Source organism: Caretta caretta, chromosome 14, assembly GCF_965140235.1.
Source record: "Caretta caretta isolate rCarCar2 chromosome 14, rCarCar1.hap1, whole genome shotgun sequence".
Classification (NCBI taxonomy): Eukaryota; Metazoa; Chordata; order Testudines; family Cheloniidae; genus Caretta; species Caretta caretta.
Genome location: NC_134219.1, coordinates 12,964,033 through 12,985,437, shown reverse-complemented (window position 1 = coordinate 12,985,437; position 21,405 = coordinate 12,964,033). Strand labels below are relative to the sequence as shown.

General features: G+C 40.2%; 1 protein-coding gene across 5 annotated transcripts in view; it reads right to left on the bottom strand.

Moving 5' to 3' along the window:
- SPAG9 (sperm associated antigen 9) overlaps nucleotides 1-21,405 on the bottom strand; it is a 108,445-nt gene that overhangs the window by 61,126 nt on the left and 25,914 nt on the right. For all 5 annotated transcript variants that reach the window (XM_048817380.2, XM_048817379.2, XM_048817382.2 and 2 more), the window contains exon 3: nucleotides 12,118-12,188. In XM_048817380.2, the coding sequence (XP_048673337.1) occupies nucleotides 12,118-12,188 (71 nt within the window). The remainder of the gene's footprint in view (nucleotides 1-12,117; nucleotides 12,189-21,405) is intronic.

Sequence of the window (21,405 nt, the reverse complement as noted above, 5' to 3'; positions counted from 1 at the left end):
AAAATAGCATTATATGTTGAAACATTTTATTGCATTGTGTTAATACAGTATAGCAAAAACCAGCATCTATCTAGAATATAGTCACCAAAACAAAAAGATAATATTTTTAAAAGTATATTATGTTTACATTTTGAGCAGTTAGTTCCTTTATCAAAACGTGGCCTAATTTACTAGTTAATACATTAACGAAGAACATGGTAAGTGTTTGGAATTTAGAAAAGTGAAGTGAGATCTGATGCGTGTGTCAGGCTTTCCTTTGACTTTTCATGTATTCTGGTCAGATAATTCTTGGTAAAATAATGGTTAAACTTCCCCATCTACACCAAACTGCTCCATAATGAAGATAAATATCAGACACCAGAAGACTGAAAACAGACACTGCAAAAAAGTCCCTGTGTAAAAGCAGAACTTTCTTTTTTTTAATTTATTCAATAGAGTCAAAGGAATACCCAAAATCACAGATAGATACTACAACTGCTCATTGTCTTGGTTTTTTGTTACCTTATGTATGGTCTTGCAAATGTATATAGCTTTCTGAAAATAAAATCTGTGTTGAATTTTATGTTCTTTAAATGTGTATTTATGGTAGAATGTAAAACAGGAATAGATATATATGCTGTACATGGTAATCTGTATATATTTCACGTTTTTATTCAGTGAGGGTTCTATAAAATTGCAATCATAGGGATTTATTACTAAAAACAAAGTATTTGTAAACAAAAACAGTTAAAGAAACAGCCAAGCTATTTGAGCTATGGATGTACTATTAACCCATTTTATTTGTTTTTATTGCGTAAGTAGCCCTCTGTAAAAAGACAGTTGCATTATTTGTAATAATTATGTCACACCTTGGATAAAATAAGCCACTAACCAGAACCCTTACTAGTTCATTAAAGTCTGATCATATCTAGGGTATCCTTTGTCTAGATTTTGACCTGAAAATAAATAAAAAATAAAGGAGCATTGGCTGGTCGGTATCTTAGGTAGTACCCACCATAAACTGATGGGCATATTATCAATACCAAATTTTAGCCAAATTAGATTAACCCCTTCCTTTTGTAACCATTTTCTCATAATTATGTACATACTTTCCCTTCCCTCCTCCACTCCACAGGAACAAGTTTTGTACCTACAAAATGAGGAAGAAATAAGACACCACAAAAGACAGTACATTTCAGTTTTAAGCTAGTGAGTAGTTAGAATTTTTTTCTGATCCTTTTAAGATTTATCTTATTTCATCCTTAAGGTTTTCATTATTAAGTCATGCTGTTCTAGCTAGCATTTCACAGTCATGCTATTGAAGATTAAGCATTGTTCTAAATGGGTGCTGTTACACTGGAGCACAATAGGGTTTTATAAATCTATCAAGCCAATCAGGAGCATGAGGCATAAGGCTGAGTGCGATTAGAGTGGTAATGATAGAGCCGTCAATTTTATGAAATTGTTTAAATGACAATGGTCATAACTGAAAACAGGCATTAAAACTACAACAATACGTAATAGCAGATTTTATAACGTTAATGCTTCATCACAATCATCATTGTGCAAAGCACCAGAGTCATATCAAAATCAACAGTAAATACAACACACGAGTCACTGACAAGCAATCTTCCTCCACATTTTTCATGCACATCTGAGAAGTGTGCCATACTACAACCTGTCCAGTCAGCAAGCCACATCATCAAGCCACCCTTGTAGCAGGTGCACCCTGCCCCTGGTCCCTGCAAAACTTGCTTTGGCTATCTTCCTCCATTTATAATCCTTGACTATTTTAAAGTACTAAGAGACCATAAACATTAAGGACTTCTGTACAATATGGTTCTGACTGCATTTATAATATAGCCATAGTCTATTTACCAAGTCAGGCCCAAGACCATGGGATGCTGTTGAGAAAAGGCGGTCCGCTGGGAAGACCAGAGGTGCACCTCACCAAGAAGGGGAAGAGCATCTTCATGCACCAACTCGGCAACCCAGCGAGGAGGGCTTTAAACTAAGCTCAAAGGGGGCAGATGACAAAAGCCAGAAGGTATAAAAATATGACCTTAAAAGGCTAGATGGGGGCGGGGGTCACATGGAAAATTACATTAGGGTCATTAGAGCAACAAGAGGGAAATCAGTGAGGGAATCTGATTAACATCTTGGATGTCTATACAAATATATACGGAGTATGGGGAACAAACAGGAAGAACTGGAAGTATTAGTACATAAGCTAAATTTTGAGTTCATTGGCGTTAGACTTGGTGGGATAAATCCCAAGACCGGAATATTGGTATAGAGGGGTATAGCTTGCTCAGGAAAGACAGGCAGCCTAAAAATGGAGGAGGTGTTGCATTATACGTCAAGAATGTGCACACTCGTTCTGACGTCCAAAAGGAGGTCAGAAGCAGACCAGTTAAGAGTCTCTATGTAGAGATAAAAGGGGTAAAAAACAGGGGTGAGATCATGGTATGGCTACTGTAGTCTACCAAATCAAGGAGATGAAGTGGATGAGACATTTCTAGAACAAACAGAAGTAAACAAAACACAAGACCTGGGAGTAATGGTGGCCTTTAGCTACCCAGACTTCTGTTGGAAAAGCAATACAGCAAAACAACCTTTCCAACATGTTCTTGGAATGTACTGGGGACAACTTCTTTCCTCCCAGAAAGTGAAGGAAATAACAAGGAGAGTCTTTTTAGCCTTGATTTTGACCCACAGGGAGGAATTAGTAGTGAATCACTCCATTCCCACCTGCCCCACCACCCCCTCCAGCACTCACTCTCCCCGAGCCTTGCTCACTTTCACTGGGTTGGGGCAGGAGGTTGGGGTTCAGGGGGGGTGGAGGCAGCACTTCCTTGGGTGGCTCCCGGTCAGGGGCACAGCGGGGCTAAGGGAGGCTCCCTACGCCGCTCCCGGAAGCAGCCAACACACCCCTGTGGGGGGGCACGTGGCTACGCGTGCTACTCCTGTCTGCAAGCGCCTCCCCTGCAGCTCCCATTGGCCGCAGTTCCCTGTTCCCAGCCAATGGGAGCTACGGGGTTGGTGCTTGCAGGCAGGAGCAGCATGCAGAGACCCCGCTCCCCCAGGGGCTGTGGGGGCATGCTGGCTGCTTCCAGGAGCAGAGTGGGGCTGGGGCAGGCAGGGAGACTACCTTAGCTCCACTGCACTTCCTGACTTTTAGCAGCTGGAGATAGTGATCAACTGGAGAAACTCCAGAATCCACCAGTCAATTGTGATATACGGTTTGATGACCCCCGATCTACATATATAGGGCAGGAGGAAGGTTATATTTACAGGGCTAAATGATTCAATATATCCTGTCACACTGACATTCTGGTTTCAGAGTAACAGCCATGTTAGTCTGTATTCGCAAAAAGAAAAGGAGTACTTGTGGCACCTTAGGTGCCACAAGTACTCCTTTTCTTTTTACTGACATTCTGATCTTTTATTCACCATTACCATTTTTAAATCAAATATTGTTAAGTTATCCATTAGCATCTCATTAGGAAATTAACACATTACAGAAATGCTCCTATGCTGCAAAAGTTTGAAAAAGAATCCTTCAAAATCACTGGAATAATCCAAGATTAGTCATCCTGACCAAAGGTTGCCTGTCTCCTTATCACTAATAGGTTTGTTTCCTCAGTTTCTTTGTATGCTGGAGACTAGCAGGAAAGTCATTCACTTAAAAAAAACAAGCACCCTACAAGTTTATTGAAAAATAAGCAAGCCAACGTACACTATCAAGATAGATGTACAGATTAAGCCATTAAATAAACTATTCTCGCAGGTCAGAGAACCCCTCCTGTGCTTCTCCAGGAAATCCAGCATTAACCCAGCCCACTGCTATCAACCTCTTGTGTTTTCTCCAGGAATTTTTATATTCTGAGATTACTCCTCCCCCCTCATCTTAAAAAAAAAAGTTCTAACTCCTCAAGTTTTCTACACTTCCTGTATTTATTTTAAGAGTGGATCTGACTCTAGGCAACAACTCCCTCCTCAGCGTTATGTTTGAGATTAACAGATTACTCTTTTCAAGTGTTACAGAAGTCTTGCATTAGACATTTGACCTTTAATACATCAATAGAAACTTTTGCCTTCCTTCTCCTCTCGGTTACCCCTTCTTTTTGTAAGAGTTGCACTTCAGATTCTATTCAATTCCTCATGACTTCCTAGTATTGTTAGCTCAGCATCCTGTCTCCAGATCCCATGAACATTTTTGACCAGGTCCAGTTGTCCATATGAAGCCAGCCATATGGTTTTAATAGATAACAGGCTGCTCATTCTTGTCCTGATTTTGTGGTCAGGTGTACCATTTGAGTAGATCTTCAAGATGGATTTAAGCCTTCAAGTTTTCCAGTAATAGCACTGACCAGAATCATCCCCTGATAATCCAGGCAGGGCTAACTTCTTCAGACTTCCCCAGCAGATGTGTCAGTCAGCTCCCTGTCCCAACAGTTCCCCAATAGGTGCCTCTCCTCTCTTGAGAGAGTCCCTCTTAACACAGCCAAGTCTCTTTATGCTTGCCAGTTCCCAGGCTTTGGCCCTTCTGGACAAAACCAGTCCTGCAGGCTCAGCCCAAGGTTGAGCCAGACTCTTCAGAGCCAGTGACTGTCATTGTCCCATCACACAACCATGAAGTGTTTGCTGAGGTGTCTTATCTTGAGCTAACTCTTCTCTTCCTGCTTGTTTTCCTTAAAATCCCTAACCAACATAGTTGTGCAATAAACATCTGGTTAACATATAGTACACAGTATTTATATATTACAGAGCAGCTCCATTTCCATCATATGCTGCATGTACTCCTTCCAGTTTGCAATATTCCCATGTCCCAGATAATCCACTTTAATCTGGCATTTCTATTTTAGCAGAAATGTAAGGGATTTCTGCATCCTGTCACAGGATATTCTTCTAAGCATAGTTTGCACTCTCATCCTACTTTGAAAAAAGTTACGCACCCACTGGGCAGAAATTATCTGGCCATCTGAATGTAAATTGAAAGCATTCTTCCCATTAACAATGGCTAATGCACTGATGTACACCAATTAAATAAGATGATGGGGATGGCAGATATGGTAACTTTGAGTCATTAAGCCCATTAAATATAAAGTGAGCTGTAGCTCACGAAAGCTCATGCTCAAATAAATTGGTTAGTCTCTAAGGTGCCACAAGAACTCCTTTTATATCCTGTACAGTACCTCTATGTTTTCCAAAGAAAAAAAGAAATGTTTCCTTCTACTTAAACAGGGAAGGTGTTTGGGAATTGCTATCAAACCATCTCTACTATACATCATTTAGAGCACGCCACTTTTCTCCAAGCTAATTACAAATTTTGAGAAGCTTCTTCAGCTGTTTGTTCACACAAGTTCTTCCTTCCCAGCTTCCCACACAAGAGGTAAGGAGAAAGCGGTCTTTATGGCTTGGCTTTTTAGTACAGGAATACCTTTTCTGAGTACAGCTATTAGTGTCATCAGACCTCACTTCCAAATGCTACTGCAAGCTTGAAAAAGGTTAAATTTCCTATTTAAATATAAATGCAGGTAAATGAAGTAGTACAGGGGTTCTCACACTCTGGGTCGTGACCCCATTTTAATGAGATCACCAGGGCTGGTGTTAAGACTTGCTGGAGTTCGGGGCTGAAGCCCGAGCCCTACAATCTGGGACCGAAGCTGAAGCCCAAGTCCCACCACCTGGGATGGAAGCACAAGGGCTTCCACCCTGGGCACCAGGGCTCAGGTTACAGGCCCCCCTTGGGCTTTGCCCTCCCTGCCCCTTGAGGTGGGCGGGGCTTGGGTGGACACAGGCTTCAGTCCCCTTTCCTGGGATCATGTAGTAATTTTTGTTGTCAGAAGAGGGGCGCAGTGCAGTGAAGTTTGAGAACCCAAAAGTAGTAGATTGTGTAGTCATGGCCATTAAAAATATTTAAATCTATCATCCTTCTTTTCTCTGCTCTGGTTCATGCATTGCACTGACAAGTCTACTGTACTCTATATGTAGTAGCAGCAGAGAGAAATTTAATAGAATATTGACAGTATATTTCAGTCAGTTTGCAGAAAAGGGCAAAGGAAAGCAGACGAATGGAATGAGAGAAAAATAGGAAAAGGAAATGAGCCATAATGTCAAAAAGAGGAAAGGAGAACACACCAATGAATGAAAGATGGAGAAAAAAGCTAGACAAGCCTGACACACTAAAAAGTGGGATGAGGAGAGAAAGAAAAGGATAAGGGGAATCAACAAACAGTAAATAAAGGCAGAGGACAGTCACATGGTTTAGATCAGCGGTTCTCAAACTGAGTCAGGACCCCAATGCGGGTCATGACCCTGTTTTAATGGGGTCGCCAGGGCTGGCTTGGACTTGCTGGGACAGGGGACGAAGCCAAACCCGAGCCGCACTGTCTGGGGCCAAAGCCTGACGGTGTCAGCCTTGGGCAATGGGACTGAGATTACAGGCCCCCTGCCTGGTGCTAAAGCCCTTGGGCTTTGGCTCCAGCCCTGCCACCCAGGGCATTGGGGCTTTGCCCTCCCAACCCAGGGCGGCAGGTATCTGGCATGCTCAGGCTTCGGTCCCCACTCCTGGGGCCATGTAGTAATTTTTTTTTTTTTTGGTCAGAAGGGGTTCGCGGTGCAATGAAGTTTGAGAACCCCAGGTTTAGACAGCTGTCAGAGCTAATACTGCAAGCTTCAAACACTCCTTTCATTATTTGATCAACTGACAGGAAAAATGAATTGTTATTTCAGTAAGCATCAAGGATTAGTACTTCCAAAGACAAAAGTGAAGTTGATTAAAGAAAGAAGAAAAATATTCCTATTTAGAGAGATGAGAGTAGAAGATAAGTTCTTGAAGCAAATACTGTGGTGAAATCACTCAGCTGAATCAGAGGTTTGATTTCATGCAAGAGACCCTTGAAGGTAACTTCAAAACTACATTAAGCAATCTGTAGAGTGATGTCATCCAAATAATCTTATACTAAATAAACAGTGAGGTTACCAGCGCAGAACTGAAACACTAGGAAGGGTAGTGAAGGGGTTAGACAATAAGAAAACTGAGAAAATTCAAGGGAGAAAATCTGATATCACTGTCTTTTAATTCTATCTGGTTTCTCAGTTTGAATCCACTCCATCATGAATCATTAAACAAAATAAAGAGACATGTGCATAGGACAGGTGAAGATGGACTCAGTCTTGTACCTACATGGCAAGATCATCTATGAGCTGCAATATAAAGAAGCAAGTGAGGTCTGAGAAGAAGTTCACGTTTTCTAGGATTCCCTAGTGACCCTGTAACGGTGCTAGAAAACCCTACAAATTAAGAGGAGACTATGAATTAGTACCCTGTTATTTCCTCCACTATTATGTGTATTGCAGTAATGCCTAGAGGTCCCAGCCAAGCCCATTATGCCAAGCAAGGTAAACACAGTATGAGAGAGTTCCTGTTCCAAACAGCTTACAGTCTAAACACACACGACAGGCATGGGGTGGAGAGAAACACACACAACACAGACTGAATAATGTGACGTTTGGCAAATGTCACGTACGATTTTTAGTAAGGGTTTGGGGAGTATTAGGTTGTGAGAGTTACTAAAGGGAGAAAACCAAGGAAAAGAAAGGAGGGGACCATGGAGTGACACCTAAGTGAAAGTGACTGAAAAGGAGTAGGGTAGAGCAATCAGTCAAAAAGCACAGCACAGGAAACGGAATGCCCAGAGTAAAAACTGAAAAAGAACTGTGACTTGAAGGGGATGAGACAAGAGCGAGCTGCATTAAATCCTTCTCGTTTGTGGTAGAAGATAGTCACCTCAGTGATAATAAAATCTAAGGAAACAACTTTTCCCACCCAAAAGAGTGCATTTTAAATTGTATAAATGTTTGGTAAATTATTTGAATAAACCAAACCTGCATAGCTTGTTGTCCGTTTTGGAAGAAAGTCTATATAAAAAACAAGACATTCCAAACATTCTATTAGTGTTCATTAAATCAAGTTAAATTGATTACATACATTTGTTGATCATTTTTGTAAATGGAGTATTGGGGAACGGGGAAGAAAAGTTTAAACATTTATATTAATTTCTATTATGGTAATGCCTGGAGGCCCCCAGTCAGGATCAGGGCCCATTGTGCTAAGTATTGTATAAATATAAAGAGACAGGGTCTCTGCTCCAGCGAGTTTACAATTTAAACAAGCAACACAAAAGGGTGCAAGAAAGTGCTTCAAAGTCTGAACAGTTTTTTAAATATACCACGTATCTTACAGGCAGGACTGGTTGCACCTCCTATTATTAAGCTTGCTTGTCACTTCCCATTACAAAACCCTGTTTTCAATTGCTTATAACTTTACCAAACTAATCATTTGGGCTGAATTTTTCTAGACCATGAGCCTGCCTCAGTCTTAAATTTTTTAGAAAGTTTCAGACAAAACAGTTGAGCTGTTTCCAAGAATAAAACGAAGGAAAAAAATTGCAGTGTTAAAAATAATCCTGATAACCTTTACTTTGAGACTGCAGCACTCCTATGCTTTGGATCAGAGGTGGTGTCTGTGTAAGGGCTGACCTTTTACTGTTCCTGTGATAATCCATCTAACTTTGGCCTTTGAAAAAAAAATCTCAATTCACATATGCTCAAGTAGAGAAGTGCTAGAGCTGAACAGCTGAAATGTCTGAAGAATCTATGCTCAATGAGCATGCTTCAGCTCCTAGTGCTGGTTAACCTAAGCACGCACCATCCCCACACAGCACCTGAGTATACTCCATTCCCAGAGCGGGGGCCAGGCACTGGAACTGAGAGCAGGGAGCCCATATCTCCTGCCTTTATGCTCTCAATGACACCCTGTGGCACCCAGGCAGCCACCTGACTCAAATGCAAAGGAAACAAGTGCTGAACTGGGGGTGGGATGGGGAAGGTGGCAGGATACTGGGACTGGAAGGGGATGGAAGAGAAACTGACTACAAGTTGATGAGGACTGGAGCTGGCTGGGCAAAAAGACTAGACCAAGAGGCAGGAGGAGGGGGGGGGGGCTGGTATTGGTTGTATATCAGACCAGAAGCTTAGGGAAGAGGGGACAAGGACTGGGCAAAGCAGGCCAGGAATCAGTGTGGGAGAAACAGGAAACAGATCTGACAAGGAGCAAGGAGGCGAACTGGGACTGGCTGGGCTAAGACACTGGGACAAGGAGCTAGGTGAGGGACAGGGGAAGACAGACTGCTTGAGGAGCCTGGAGACGAAGACTGAGAGCCAGTGTGGGGAGGGGAATGACTGGAGGGCAAGGGAAGATATGACAGGAATAGGTTAGAAGGGACAGAGCAGAAAAGTGGGCCAAGTTTTGATGGGGAGCAGGGGAAAAGACAAGCAGAAGGATCTGTGGCCAGTACAATCCACTACAGAGCTTGGAATGGCCTTGGAATATTCACAGATGGGTAGTAACGTGACAAAACTCTTGTGGACAGCAAAAGGCAAGAGCCAAAATTTGAATTTTAACTGGTTTTGATGTGAAGTTCATTTCCAACCATTTGTTCAGAAATTTACAACTCAAATTCAACAGCTGGAAAGATATCAAAGTTCTGGTTCTGTCTGGGGGACAACTCTATTCAGAACCAGAAGAACAGGCAATGATGTCTACACAATCTGTTCAGAAGGATAGTGTGGCCTACTTGTAACAATATGAAAGGAGGAATTAAGACTTGTGGGTACTAGTCTTGTACCACTGACTATCCTCTGGGCATAATTCCACATTCCTCACATACCCTTAACTTTAGAAGCTACAAAAACTTCCCACAACCCACATCATGGGATCCCACAGTGCTCTGTCTTAAGTCACCTCTCCTATTCCCCCCTGCCCCCGGTTAGGCCTCTTATTTCCTTTACTTTCTCATCCCCACAAATAAGCCGTTCAGTCCTGTCTTGATTTTTGCTCTGTACAGCTCTTTCCCTCCTCTTTGTTTTTTTCTGGTTCTCTTCCCACCCCCCCAGGCTTTTTTTTGTGGGGGCGGTGGGAGAGGGTCAGCTTCATGACTTCACTCTATGTTTTCCTGTCTACTAAATGTATGTCAAGTCTACCTCAGTATTGTGAGGCTGATTCTTAAAGCAGAGATCCTTACGTTAAATATAAATTCAAACTACTATTATAGTTTAGGGTCTCAAGCCATTATCCTCTAAGCTTTGCTAAACTAAAACTAGTGGAAGAAGCAGTTACCTACCCCTTAGTGTGGCTTCAGTTTCTCCTGTTTTACAGTTTTAACTAAGTCTACTTTAGGAGCGTTATTTTTCAGCATTAAACAAAATATTTTTCTTTGGGAAAAATTTTATGGAAGTCTATATACATATATAGCCTACTATAACAAGAGCAATATAAAATTAACTTTTATACACAATAGTGTAAACATATTTAGAATAAACATGGATTTCTGAAAATACAGTTTCAAGGATACTGTGTTTCATCATACATACTTCAAAACTTTGTGCACAACCGGTAGGCTCAAATTTCCAAGTTAAAAAACAGGTTAATTAACTGCTACAGAACATAACAGACTAAGGGTAAATTTTCAAAAGTGACTGGCATTTAGGAGCTTAATTCTAAATGAAAATCAATGGAACTTGGGCTGCTAAGTGCCTAAATCATTTGTGAAAATGAGACTTAGGGCCAGATTTTAAAAGTATTTAGGCACTGCTATGCTCAGTGTTGCAATCTCCAACTGATTTAGGTGCATAAATCTCATTTTCAAAAGGGATTTAGGAACTTAGGAGTCTATATCTTCAGTCAACATTGCAACACCTACATACCCTTAAAAATATGGGCCTTACGTACTTTTGAAAATTTTATCCTAAACTTTTGAAGTTAATAAAAATTCAGTAAAATCTTTAGAATCCTAACATCGAGTTTTATTTTTAAAATTTGGACTTTTTTAAACATACAGTTGACATCTTGTTTTGTACTGTTTGAAAGCTCCATAAACATTATGGTTCCAGTCCCTGTGAGGCTTCCTTTCCCTTTCTGCTACTCATTGTCAGGATTGTGATGCCTCACACTCCTAACTCACATTCATATTGATGAAAACTAAGCTAATGTTACAGGTAATCAAATGTCATGTTTCAAGGCACAATATTTTTAGTTGAAGAGGCCAGAACAGAATTGCTCTCACTTTGAAAGACCAAGTATTACCTACTGCTGGAGAGCTAAGAAAGAACAGGAGCAGTAAAGGGCTGGAATCAGAAAATAAGAGGACCAACAAGAAAGATCCTCTCAATACCAGAACATAGCAAGTTTAGTTAATTAAAAGGTACTCAAATTAAAGTTTTATTAGACTGAAATATTCTCACATACATATGAACACTGGGCCAGCTAGGATCCCTGCCTGCACTAGGAAGATGACCCTTTCCACGGAACCCATCCGATGAAGTGAGCTGTAGCTCACGAAAGCTAATGCTTAAATAAATTTGTTAGTCTCTAAGGTGCCACAAGTACTCCTTTCCCTTTGCTAATAGTTATTCAGTAACAGGCCCATTTCACATGGTTTATAACTCTTCAACTGCAAGAACAGACCAGGCTGAGAACAATTGTTTGGTTTGATCTCAACTAGCAGTTACTGTTAACAGTTGAAAGAAAGAATGAAGGAAAACTCTTTCCTGACAATGGTTGTCAGCACCAAGTTGACTTCCTAGGGTAAATGAACTCAAGGAAGAAAGTAGAACCACTGGCATTGTGGAAAAAGCAGTCAGAACACCAGAAATAAGGGGATTAAGTTACCTTTTTTTCATCTGTTTGCATTTTTCTACATTTGCTTTGAAAAACTGTTTTGGGGGTATGGGAACTACGAGGATGCTCATGTTTCAACAAGGCCTGAATATGAGAGAATTGTCTATATAATTGACAATTTTGTACAAGGAAAGTAACTTGGAAAACATATGTACACTAAAACATATATGGCAAATAAAAACTACTAAATGCCAAACAGAGCCTGGGTACAATGGATGTTGGCAACAAAAATGTCAAAATCCATTAACAGAATTTTGTGTACATGGTTTAGCAAGCTAGAATGGCTAAACATTTTCCACTTTGACATTAACTGCTATACATAGGAAGCTTAAGTTTGCACATGGTGTAAGTATTTTTACATCAAAATGAATTAAGAGTACTTAGACACCTACCTCTGTATGTCTTGAATGAAGTGCATTGTATTCTTTCTTCAGTTCTGCCTCCCTCTCCTCAAGTCTGCTAACTAAAAAAAAAAATTAAGGTTAACCCAAGGAGACTCCATACCAGCTACTGAAAGTCCAGAATTTCATGTCCTGAAGTCTGATTTTCACAGACCACAACTGTCACTCCAGAGGTCAGGGTATTCCAACTGATGGGTATCAAGCAGCAAGACTCACTTAATGGAGTTGAGGAAATTGAGCTCTATTATTGTCTTTGTTAAATCTTTCTCACTCCCCCTTCTATTGCTAAAGAAAACACACTCCTTCCCCTAAAGGTTGCAAATATACATATGGAGCTGATTCACGTTTTTCACAGACAAGTTAATAGACTATTAAATCATCAGATTTCCAGTTAAAGTTGTTTAAATTTGTCCAGGAAAATTTTTTCACACATGCATAACAAGAGAAAGTTGGAAGCGACAGAGACCCTATCACATGCTATACTGTTAATCTTGCATTCAGAGGTCATGTCTATGAAGAGAACTGCAACCTAGATCTGTTGGCATTATCAATAGCAAGTCACACAAGATGATCACAATGGTAACTTCTAGCCCTGGAATCTAAAAAGCTTTTCTTCTGCATAAACAGGCAGCCAACTCACAGGTCTAAATCAAACCTATATTTCTCAGCTGAAGAGTTTTAAATGGTTTTAATCAGAGCAAATATTAACCAGATATTTTAGATCACTGTAACATAGCATATTAATAATTTGGCAATAACTTACTGTATTCCACAAGCCATAACAGACGTTCTTTATCTTTAAGAGGTCACCCTTTTGTTCCATTGTACATTAAAGTAATGATCCTGCAGATGCAAAACTAATCTTTTCATTTTCTTTCAGTGCTTACATTTGAAGACAAATATGTACTGAAATTAATCTCAAGTTTATTAAAATACAACTTAGAAAACTTTTAGCCATCAGTGAAGTCTTAATTCACAAGATTAAAGTTAATAGGGTTTTTGGTTACGGCTTGTCTTCACATACACTACAGCTGTAGCACTGTAGTGAAGACACTACAGTGAGCTAGACTACAGCGTAATTACCACTGGGACCCAGCTGTACCGATATAGCACTGCTAGTGCAGATGCATTATGCTGATCAGAGAGAGCTCTCCCCTTGGCATAATTATTCCACCTCCCCGAGCAGCGGTAGCTAGGTCTCTTCCCCACTGACATAGTGCTGTCCACACTGGCACTTAAGTTGGTAAAACTTACATCGCTCGGGGGTAGGTTTTTCAAACCCCTGAGCGACTTAAGTTACACTGATGTAAGTCTGTAGTGCAGACCTGGCTTTAGACCAAGTTATCTCCAATGTTATAGTATTCCCTATACGACACTTTGCTTCCAAATAGTTTAACAACTCAGTGTTCTCTTTACACGACATTTTTAGTATAAGTAGAATTCTGAACAGCCAGACCCACGTTAGAATTAGCTCTCAATTAAAATGTTGGTTGGTTGGTTTTTTTTGTTTGTTTGTTTTTTTATTTAAAAACCTTCTGGCTACCTTTCAAAGTGCAAATTACTTTTTTTTTTTAAATAAAGGAGTACTTTAAATCTGCATACTATTGGTATGTCAAAGATATACCAAATTGATCAGCTGCTCCCCTCAATTTAGAAATGGGCTAGAAGTAAAACAAGTATGTTTTCTGTCCCATTCTGAAAAGGAACAAAGTACCAGTACAGGATCTTCTGCAGCTCTCAGTAGAGAAAGCCACGGTTACCCTTGGTTTTAACACTTTCAGCTCCTAACTCAACTGTAATTGGAATTCTCACACTAACTCTCATAACAAAAAATGTAATTCTCATATTCAGTAGAGTGTTAGGAAGGTTCTTATAAATTCTTTTTTTCCAACCAAAATGGTCAGTCATGGCCTTCTGCAGTGCTCATCATGTCATTTCAATATAAGCTATTAGTGACAACACTTCTGTTTATTTTTGTGTCTACTTTGCCCTATTTTGCAATTAGTTTATTGAAGGCCTTACCTAAAAGTCTTGTTTTTCCCTTCCCCCCCGCCATTACAAGTTTGTCAACTCTAACTTTCAGTTTGTGGAATGTGAGAGAGTAATACACTTATGTATTCTTTTGATTTAGGCAAGTGCTCCACATTTTCTAGCTGAGGTTTTCTTCTTTCACTTGCCCCGTTTAAACCCCTCAAGATGATTTATAATATAGTTACCAGTCTGTCTGCAGCTGTAGACTCAGTGCCAAACACCACAGTATCACAAGACCTAAGCCATTATTTTCTCCGCAATTTGTGCATTTCTACTATTGCCAGCATGCTATCATCAATATTTCTCAATGCACCTTTTTAGTGCCCCACATTTTCTACATTTGCACATAGGATATACTTTATATAGGTACTTTATATAGATACTATTCAATCTGAACATTTTAAAACTAGATTCAAAAGGTGTAACCATAACATGTAATTGTCTGTGCACTTAGATCACCATTACTCTCTAATCTCATCTTGCTCTTCTAAGAGCATTAAAGTATTTGACAAGACCCTTTGCACTCTAGCTATAAATATCAAACTGCTCAAAAGTATACACATATACCCCTATGAACCAATCTTACAATACAGTAAAGAAATCTAATGCACATAATGGCATATAATAGCAATAAATACATGAACATTAATTTTGAAAGGCTTGATATAGGATGCAAGACACTTTTTTGTGCGTTTCTAAAGAAATTATCAGTGCACTGTAGAATAAAGCAGATGAGAAGAATCTAATTGGTCAGTCAGAGGCAATGTCCATTCTGAACACTCAGAGAGAGAAGATAAGTGCATGGAAGCTTTGGGTAAGTATCCAGAGAAACAGATTTTATTTGAAAAGCCAACTTTTGCCTACTCTATCAGACTGTCTGGACTATTATCTTTAGTATAGCTGGACCACAGCATATCAATTTACAATCTAAGTTAACTAAGCCTTGGTCAGACAGAAAGATACTGTAGAAATACTTAAAACAAGCAAGACTGGCTCACCTTAGTTTTTCCTGTCACTAATACGTAGGACACATTTGTCAAATCATCAGCTTTAGGACTTTTAAGAGGAAAGTGTGACGAAGTGGGACTGTTCTTAATGTTTCCTCTGAATAGTGTGGGGGTGCCTCAGTTTCCCCTAGGCAGTTCTTAAGTATCTAGGGGGTGGGGTAAGCATGTATGATCATTGCAGAGCCCTAGAGGGCAGGTGTGTGCAGGGGTCTGGACACAGAGAATGGCCGACACCCTGTTTCCTGGCAACTGATGGCCTGGGCCCTTCCCCCCTGCAAGGTGAGAGCTAAAGGGTTGGAGAACAAAGGAATCAGGTGACCACCTGGCCCGGGAAAGGAACAAAGCCCAGAGGAGGAGGGGCTGGAGGGGAGTTTCAGTTGGGGGCTGGCTGGGACATGGAGTGAAGTGCAGACGTGGTTGTCTGGCTCACTGCCCCCCAAAATGGACCCAGCTGAGGGGTCCCGTTCTCTGCACCTGCAAGCTCTGTTTTAGACCATGTTCCTGTCGTCTAATAAACCTTCTGTTTTACTGGCTGGCTGAGAGTCACGTCTGACTGCGAAGTTGGGGTGCAGGACCCTCTGGCTTCCCCAGGAGCCCCGCCTGAGCGGACTCGCTGGGGGAAGCACACGGAGAGGCAGAGGATGCTGAATGCTCCGAGGTCAGACCCAGGAAGGTGGAAGCCGGGTGAGCTGTGTGTCCTGAAGACAGGCTGCTCACAGAAAGGCGACTACCCCAGAGTCCTGACTGACTTCATGGGGAGCAGTTCCAGAGCATCACCCAGGGACTCCGTGACAGAAAGGTCTTATGGTCATTCCCTTTTGCCCTCATAGCCAATAACATTTTTCAGGCGCTCAAAAACTGCCTCAGTTCAAGCGAGCAGTTTGGAAATCAGGAAGTGCAAATACCATTGCTAATTGGCTTCATATTTTGGGAGACCTGTTCCCTTCCTTAGAAACAGTTTCCAAGTATACTGAAATAGCATCAGGACCTAGATAATGTTAATCATGTTAACCTAATCATGGCTTGGGTTTGAAATTTTGCTTCTCAGTGCTGGTGAGTAGAAGATTATATTTACTGCAGTCACACATGGCGATTAGCACAAAAACACACACTGATACAAGTTTAAGTCCTCTGACTAATGTCTTAACTAGTACTGGCTCATAATGATCTTCCAGAATTCACCAGAGGTGACCTAAACACACACCACATTTAAATAACTATAGACTATCACTTTACAGTAAACCATGAGAGACTAATTCCCAACACTTCGTTTTGATCACAGCAGTCTACAGCCTACCTAAATGAAATCAGCAGTAAAATCTGCTTTCTACAATTTACTGTGGTTAATAGTTTAAGATCACTGATGGTATCCTAGCTCTATCCCAAATTAGGCTATTTGCCTCCTTCACTGGGCCTATTTTAACAAGAATGGCAGCTCCATAATTCAAGCTATGGGTGACAGATTCACTAGATGCAGGCACTGAAGACCCAGGATGCCCACCCACACAGATTTATTTCATAACCATTCTATTTGTGAACATTTTATTAGAAGAAGGACCTGCAATGTGACTGAAATGTCTAATTCTGGTTTAGTCTAATCTCTGGAGTTCTTTCCTCAGCAAGATGCCTTCAACTGAATGCCTAGTCTCTTGCTCATGCATTTCATCCTGGGCTTTGCTGGTCAAGCTTGTTACAGCCTGACACTCAACTTGATGGCATTTTTCTATCTGTCTGTAATGTAATAACTTTTGAATGCCACATCTGATCAATTACAGAATTTCATGGAAAGTTCTACGCATCAGTGGCCAAAGCCTTATTGATTGTTGGGGAAAACTGGAAACCAGAAGAGTAAAAAATGAGACACCTGAAGCCCCTGCCAGCTTTTCATCATAGCCTCAAGCACCTCTGCAGTTTTCTATAGATCAAAAAAACTGCACAACATTCTAGCATAATACTCCCACCTCATTTCAGTCCATCCTCCCAATAAAGTTTAACATGTTGATGTCCTGAATGACTTATCACCCAAACAGAAAAAGAGGGGGAGGGGAGAGGGGACAAATTAGGGTATGCACACAGCCCCTGGCAGGTGGGAGAATGGGAGCACACAGGCCCTGCCATGGGGAGAAAATGGGCAAACCCTGGAATGGGGAAAGGAGCCTGTCGATCTTTAGCCAACACTGCAACATCTTCTGAATGACACTCAAAACGAACAATCCCTTCTACTCAGACATGACTCACTCTCTAGAAACCAACAACCCCATAAAAAGCCAATGAAGCAAAACAAAACCCAAAACACTCCCAACCCCAAGATATTTTACTTAAAAAGGGAGAATCAGGCAGTCCATGCAACCCATTAGGAACTTCACTCTTCCTATCAAATTTTACACAGACGATGCTCAGATACAACACTGATAAGCAACAGTATAAAACTCTAAGATACTGAGTAAGGGTATCAGAATCTGGTCCAAAAAAGAAACATAAAAGGTTAGCAATTAATATGGGTTTACAAATGGGTCTCCTAATCCTAAGAGAAACAGGACATTACCACAGCAACAGGCTAGATGGCAGTACACAAAGCCCTTTAGACTGGCAAGAATACCACCAGGGCAACAAATTTAAGTCTGAAGGTTGCCTCATTTTGCTCAGCTTGCACATGGAGCAGAGAAGTAGTCTGAAATCATCCAGGTAACATCCATTAGTCTACGCTACTTCACAGCCACTGTAAGTGGAGCAAAGCACTGTTGGGGTAGGCTAACTATAATGCCATTTGGGACAACCTGGAGCCTCACATGGAAGGGGTTTAAAACAAAAGTGAAGACATTTGAGATTATATTAAAGAAATGATCGTAAAGCAACTGAAAAAGTTCCTTTTGCACTCCAATGTCTCAGACCCCTATTTCTGGCTAGAAAAATATTTTAAAAAGATACCACCACAAGGATGGTGGGGTCAAAGAAGCCTACAGAAAAGTTCAAGCAGAGATTAAAAACAACTTGTTTTGGTCCTTTCATTGAAATAAATACTTAAATTGCTGAAAACAAATCCATTCTCAATTTTCCTACTAGCCAAATGTAACTATTCAGATGAATGGAGAGGTTTAACAGTTAGCCTTATATATAATTACATTCACATGTATTTTAAAAAGTTGAGTTGGCAAGATCATTATCTGCTGCCATTTAAGACAGCCAAGAGCATCAAGAATTGAGCAACTTTCATCAGACTTAATCTGTACTAAACTTGGTGTCAGCTATCAAGAGTATCTAACCACAAAGAAATAGTCGTTTACTTCAATTACTTCTATTGTTTAATGTTCTGCACAGATTGAAGTCTAGTTTGGTGATATGCAAGATCTGAGAATCTCAATTTCAGAAAAAATTAGAATTAGTGAAGTGAATTGAATGCCCTCCAAATTCATTGTAGCCCAATTTATCATAGCACATTACAAGTTCAATATTGATTTTGCAATACTGCAGAGTAGAGATTCTAAAAGGTCCATCTTCCCAGGTATAATACACACCTACTAAATAACACTGTATCTAGCTCATTTAAACAGTGTTTTACACATTGAAAAATACTATCCTGAACAGTAGAAGAATCTGCATCCATCAATTTAAGGAAGTAATTTTTAAAATTTTTTTTTGGACATTTCAATTTTATACAGAGCTCTAAATCCTCAATGAAGTTCTGCATCTATACCAATATTAGTCAGCTTTGACTATAGTATGTAAACCAAATTGTAAATATTCTAAAAATCAGAACACTAGACTGAAAAGAAAACAGATTCCATTGGAAAAACAAAGCTTCCATGAACAAAAATGTTCACTTTAATATCTGATCAAGGCCCATCTGCAAACTAATATACAGCACACAGTGAAACAGTATCCAAATATCTGAAATACTAGTACTCCATATGAAAACCTATGCCTCCTTGATTTAACTTATCCAGTTCATCTCAAACTGAACCAAGCAAGCCTCAAAACAGGAAATTAAGTATTAAGGGAAAATGAGGTGAAGCATTTGGAACTTCCGCCTCCATCCTGAGAACAAGTATGAACAATTAGGCAATGAAAGCTGCCTGCCCTGCCTGTTCAAAAATCAGAGCTTACCTCCCAAGTTTGATGGCTTTTGCCAAGTTTGGAACACCCTCCATCTGTTTGTTGTCCTCTGCCTCAAACTGCTGATTAGCCTAAGGGGGAGAAAGAGAAACAAACCTGCTAGAAAGCCAAATCCAACTGATCAGATGCCTCCTCAAGAGGAATTTTCAGTTCCTGCTGTGCAGGCAGGGCAAAGAGATCCCATTTATTGGTCGGCCTTACTTGCATGCCACTTAAGCCCATTCTGAAAGGTTCTCCTTGGACAATCTTCCTTCAACTGATTCCCTAACAGCATGTCTCACACCAACTTTAAAAGATACAGAACACACATGTTCTTTAGTGACTACCTGATAGGCTGACCACCCCAACCTTGGCAGGGAAAAACTAAATTGATTCAACACAAGCGTTTAACTACGAAGCAGTAAGAAAGCTAGACAGAATCTGGGGGTAAAACATACTGTTTAAGACAAGTAGTAACCTCAGTTCCTTGGCAAGAGTTTAAACACCTGCAAATAGTTCACATTTAATACTTGCTCTACACTGTAGTTAAAGTTTTTACATTGACAACAATTCTTGTTCCCAAGTAAATAGCAATGTGCATATATTCAGTTTCTTGCTTGCAGAATTCCATAAAATGAACTGACATCCATTACCTTTGGACTTTAATGTGTCCATTACTGTTGCTTTAAGTCCCACTAACTTCCGAATTTGATCGAGTACAAACTATCACTGAAAAACCTTAAATTTGACAGTGACATTTTTTAAATAAGCGGTCATCTAAAATCCATGTTATTTTCATTTAATGTTTATATAACAGTGGCACTCTAGGATCCCCCCCATGCCCAAGAAGTGAAGCCCTGCTGAGCTACACTATGAAGACACATGCGAAGACAATTTCTGCCAGAACAGCTTGAATCTACTACACTGTTTAGCCAACCTACCTCCAAAAGTAATGGAGCATCCTGACAGTGACTACAGGAGTGCAGTAAGTCAAATAAAGGATTGATACTGAAACCAATAACAAGGTTTTTCTAGAAAACATTTTAAGTTGATAAAGAAGTTATGCTATTAGACAGTGTCAGCTGGATCCTCATCCTTTTCTGGTGCTATATAAATAATTTTTAATAGAGGTTGAATGCCTTGCTCAACTTCAAGTGAGTAATACCCAGAGTTTGACCATCTGATGTCCAGTTTTGCAATTTATGTGAAATTAGTAGGTGGTTTTCATTCATTCCTAGGAGACGGGGGGGGGGGGGGGGGGTCAAACCACAAAGCCATTCCAGCTAGGTCCACCAGTACCAGAGTTGCAAGAGTTCAAGAGTTGAATGGCATTGCACCAAATACCTCACTGCACTACGGGTTGATTCCTCCAGGGGAGGTTACACGGTCAAACCAATGGATATGACAGGCAGGGAGAAAATTGCCCTGTAACTGTCTGTGCCCCAATATATTGCAAATAAGACTTCAGCTTCTATTGCTGCAATTCTAGACCGCAACTTAGTTACACTTTTTTTTTTTTTTAAAGTTAGTGCTCAACAAGAATGTTCTGAAGACCCAAGTGTTTTGTAGTTATTTTGTTGCACAATGGGGTTTAATCAATTTTCTACAAAACTAGGCAATGTGATATTTGCTTCATGAGGTTAGTGTTCTGAAGCAGCAGCACTTAGGGTTTATGTAAGAATACTTACATTCTAATAGGATATTGTACCCCACAAAATCTAGGCTCTTAAATTCAAATTAAGTGTTAGCTGTAGAAAGTCTTTCAGTACAAAAAGCAAGAGCTTTTAATTCCACGATATACTTATATGCAGTCCTATTAATTTAAGTGTTATGAGCAATTAGGGAACAGTGTTATTGCCTAACAGTCCAGTATTTAGTCATTTATTGGAGATCCAAGAAGCCTCAAAATTAGAGTTTAAATATGAAAATTTATCACTGGAAATATCACTTAAGCAAGTATGATTTGTAGTTTTTCTGAGAGTAAGCCTCTAAGATCAGGCCAAGATCTTATGCACAAGAGCTAAACTGTAGAATTATAGTTAAAACAATGGATAAAATGAATTAATTCTACAAAATGTGCTTCTAGTATGATGAAAGCGCACAAGACAGTTAATGGTGGATAACTTAGATTAGACAGAATCTACCATCT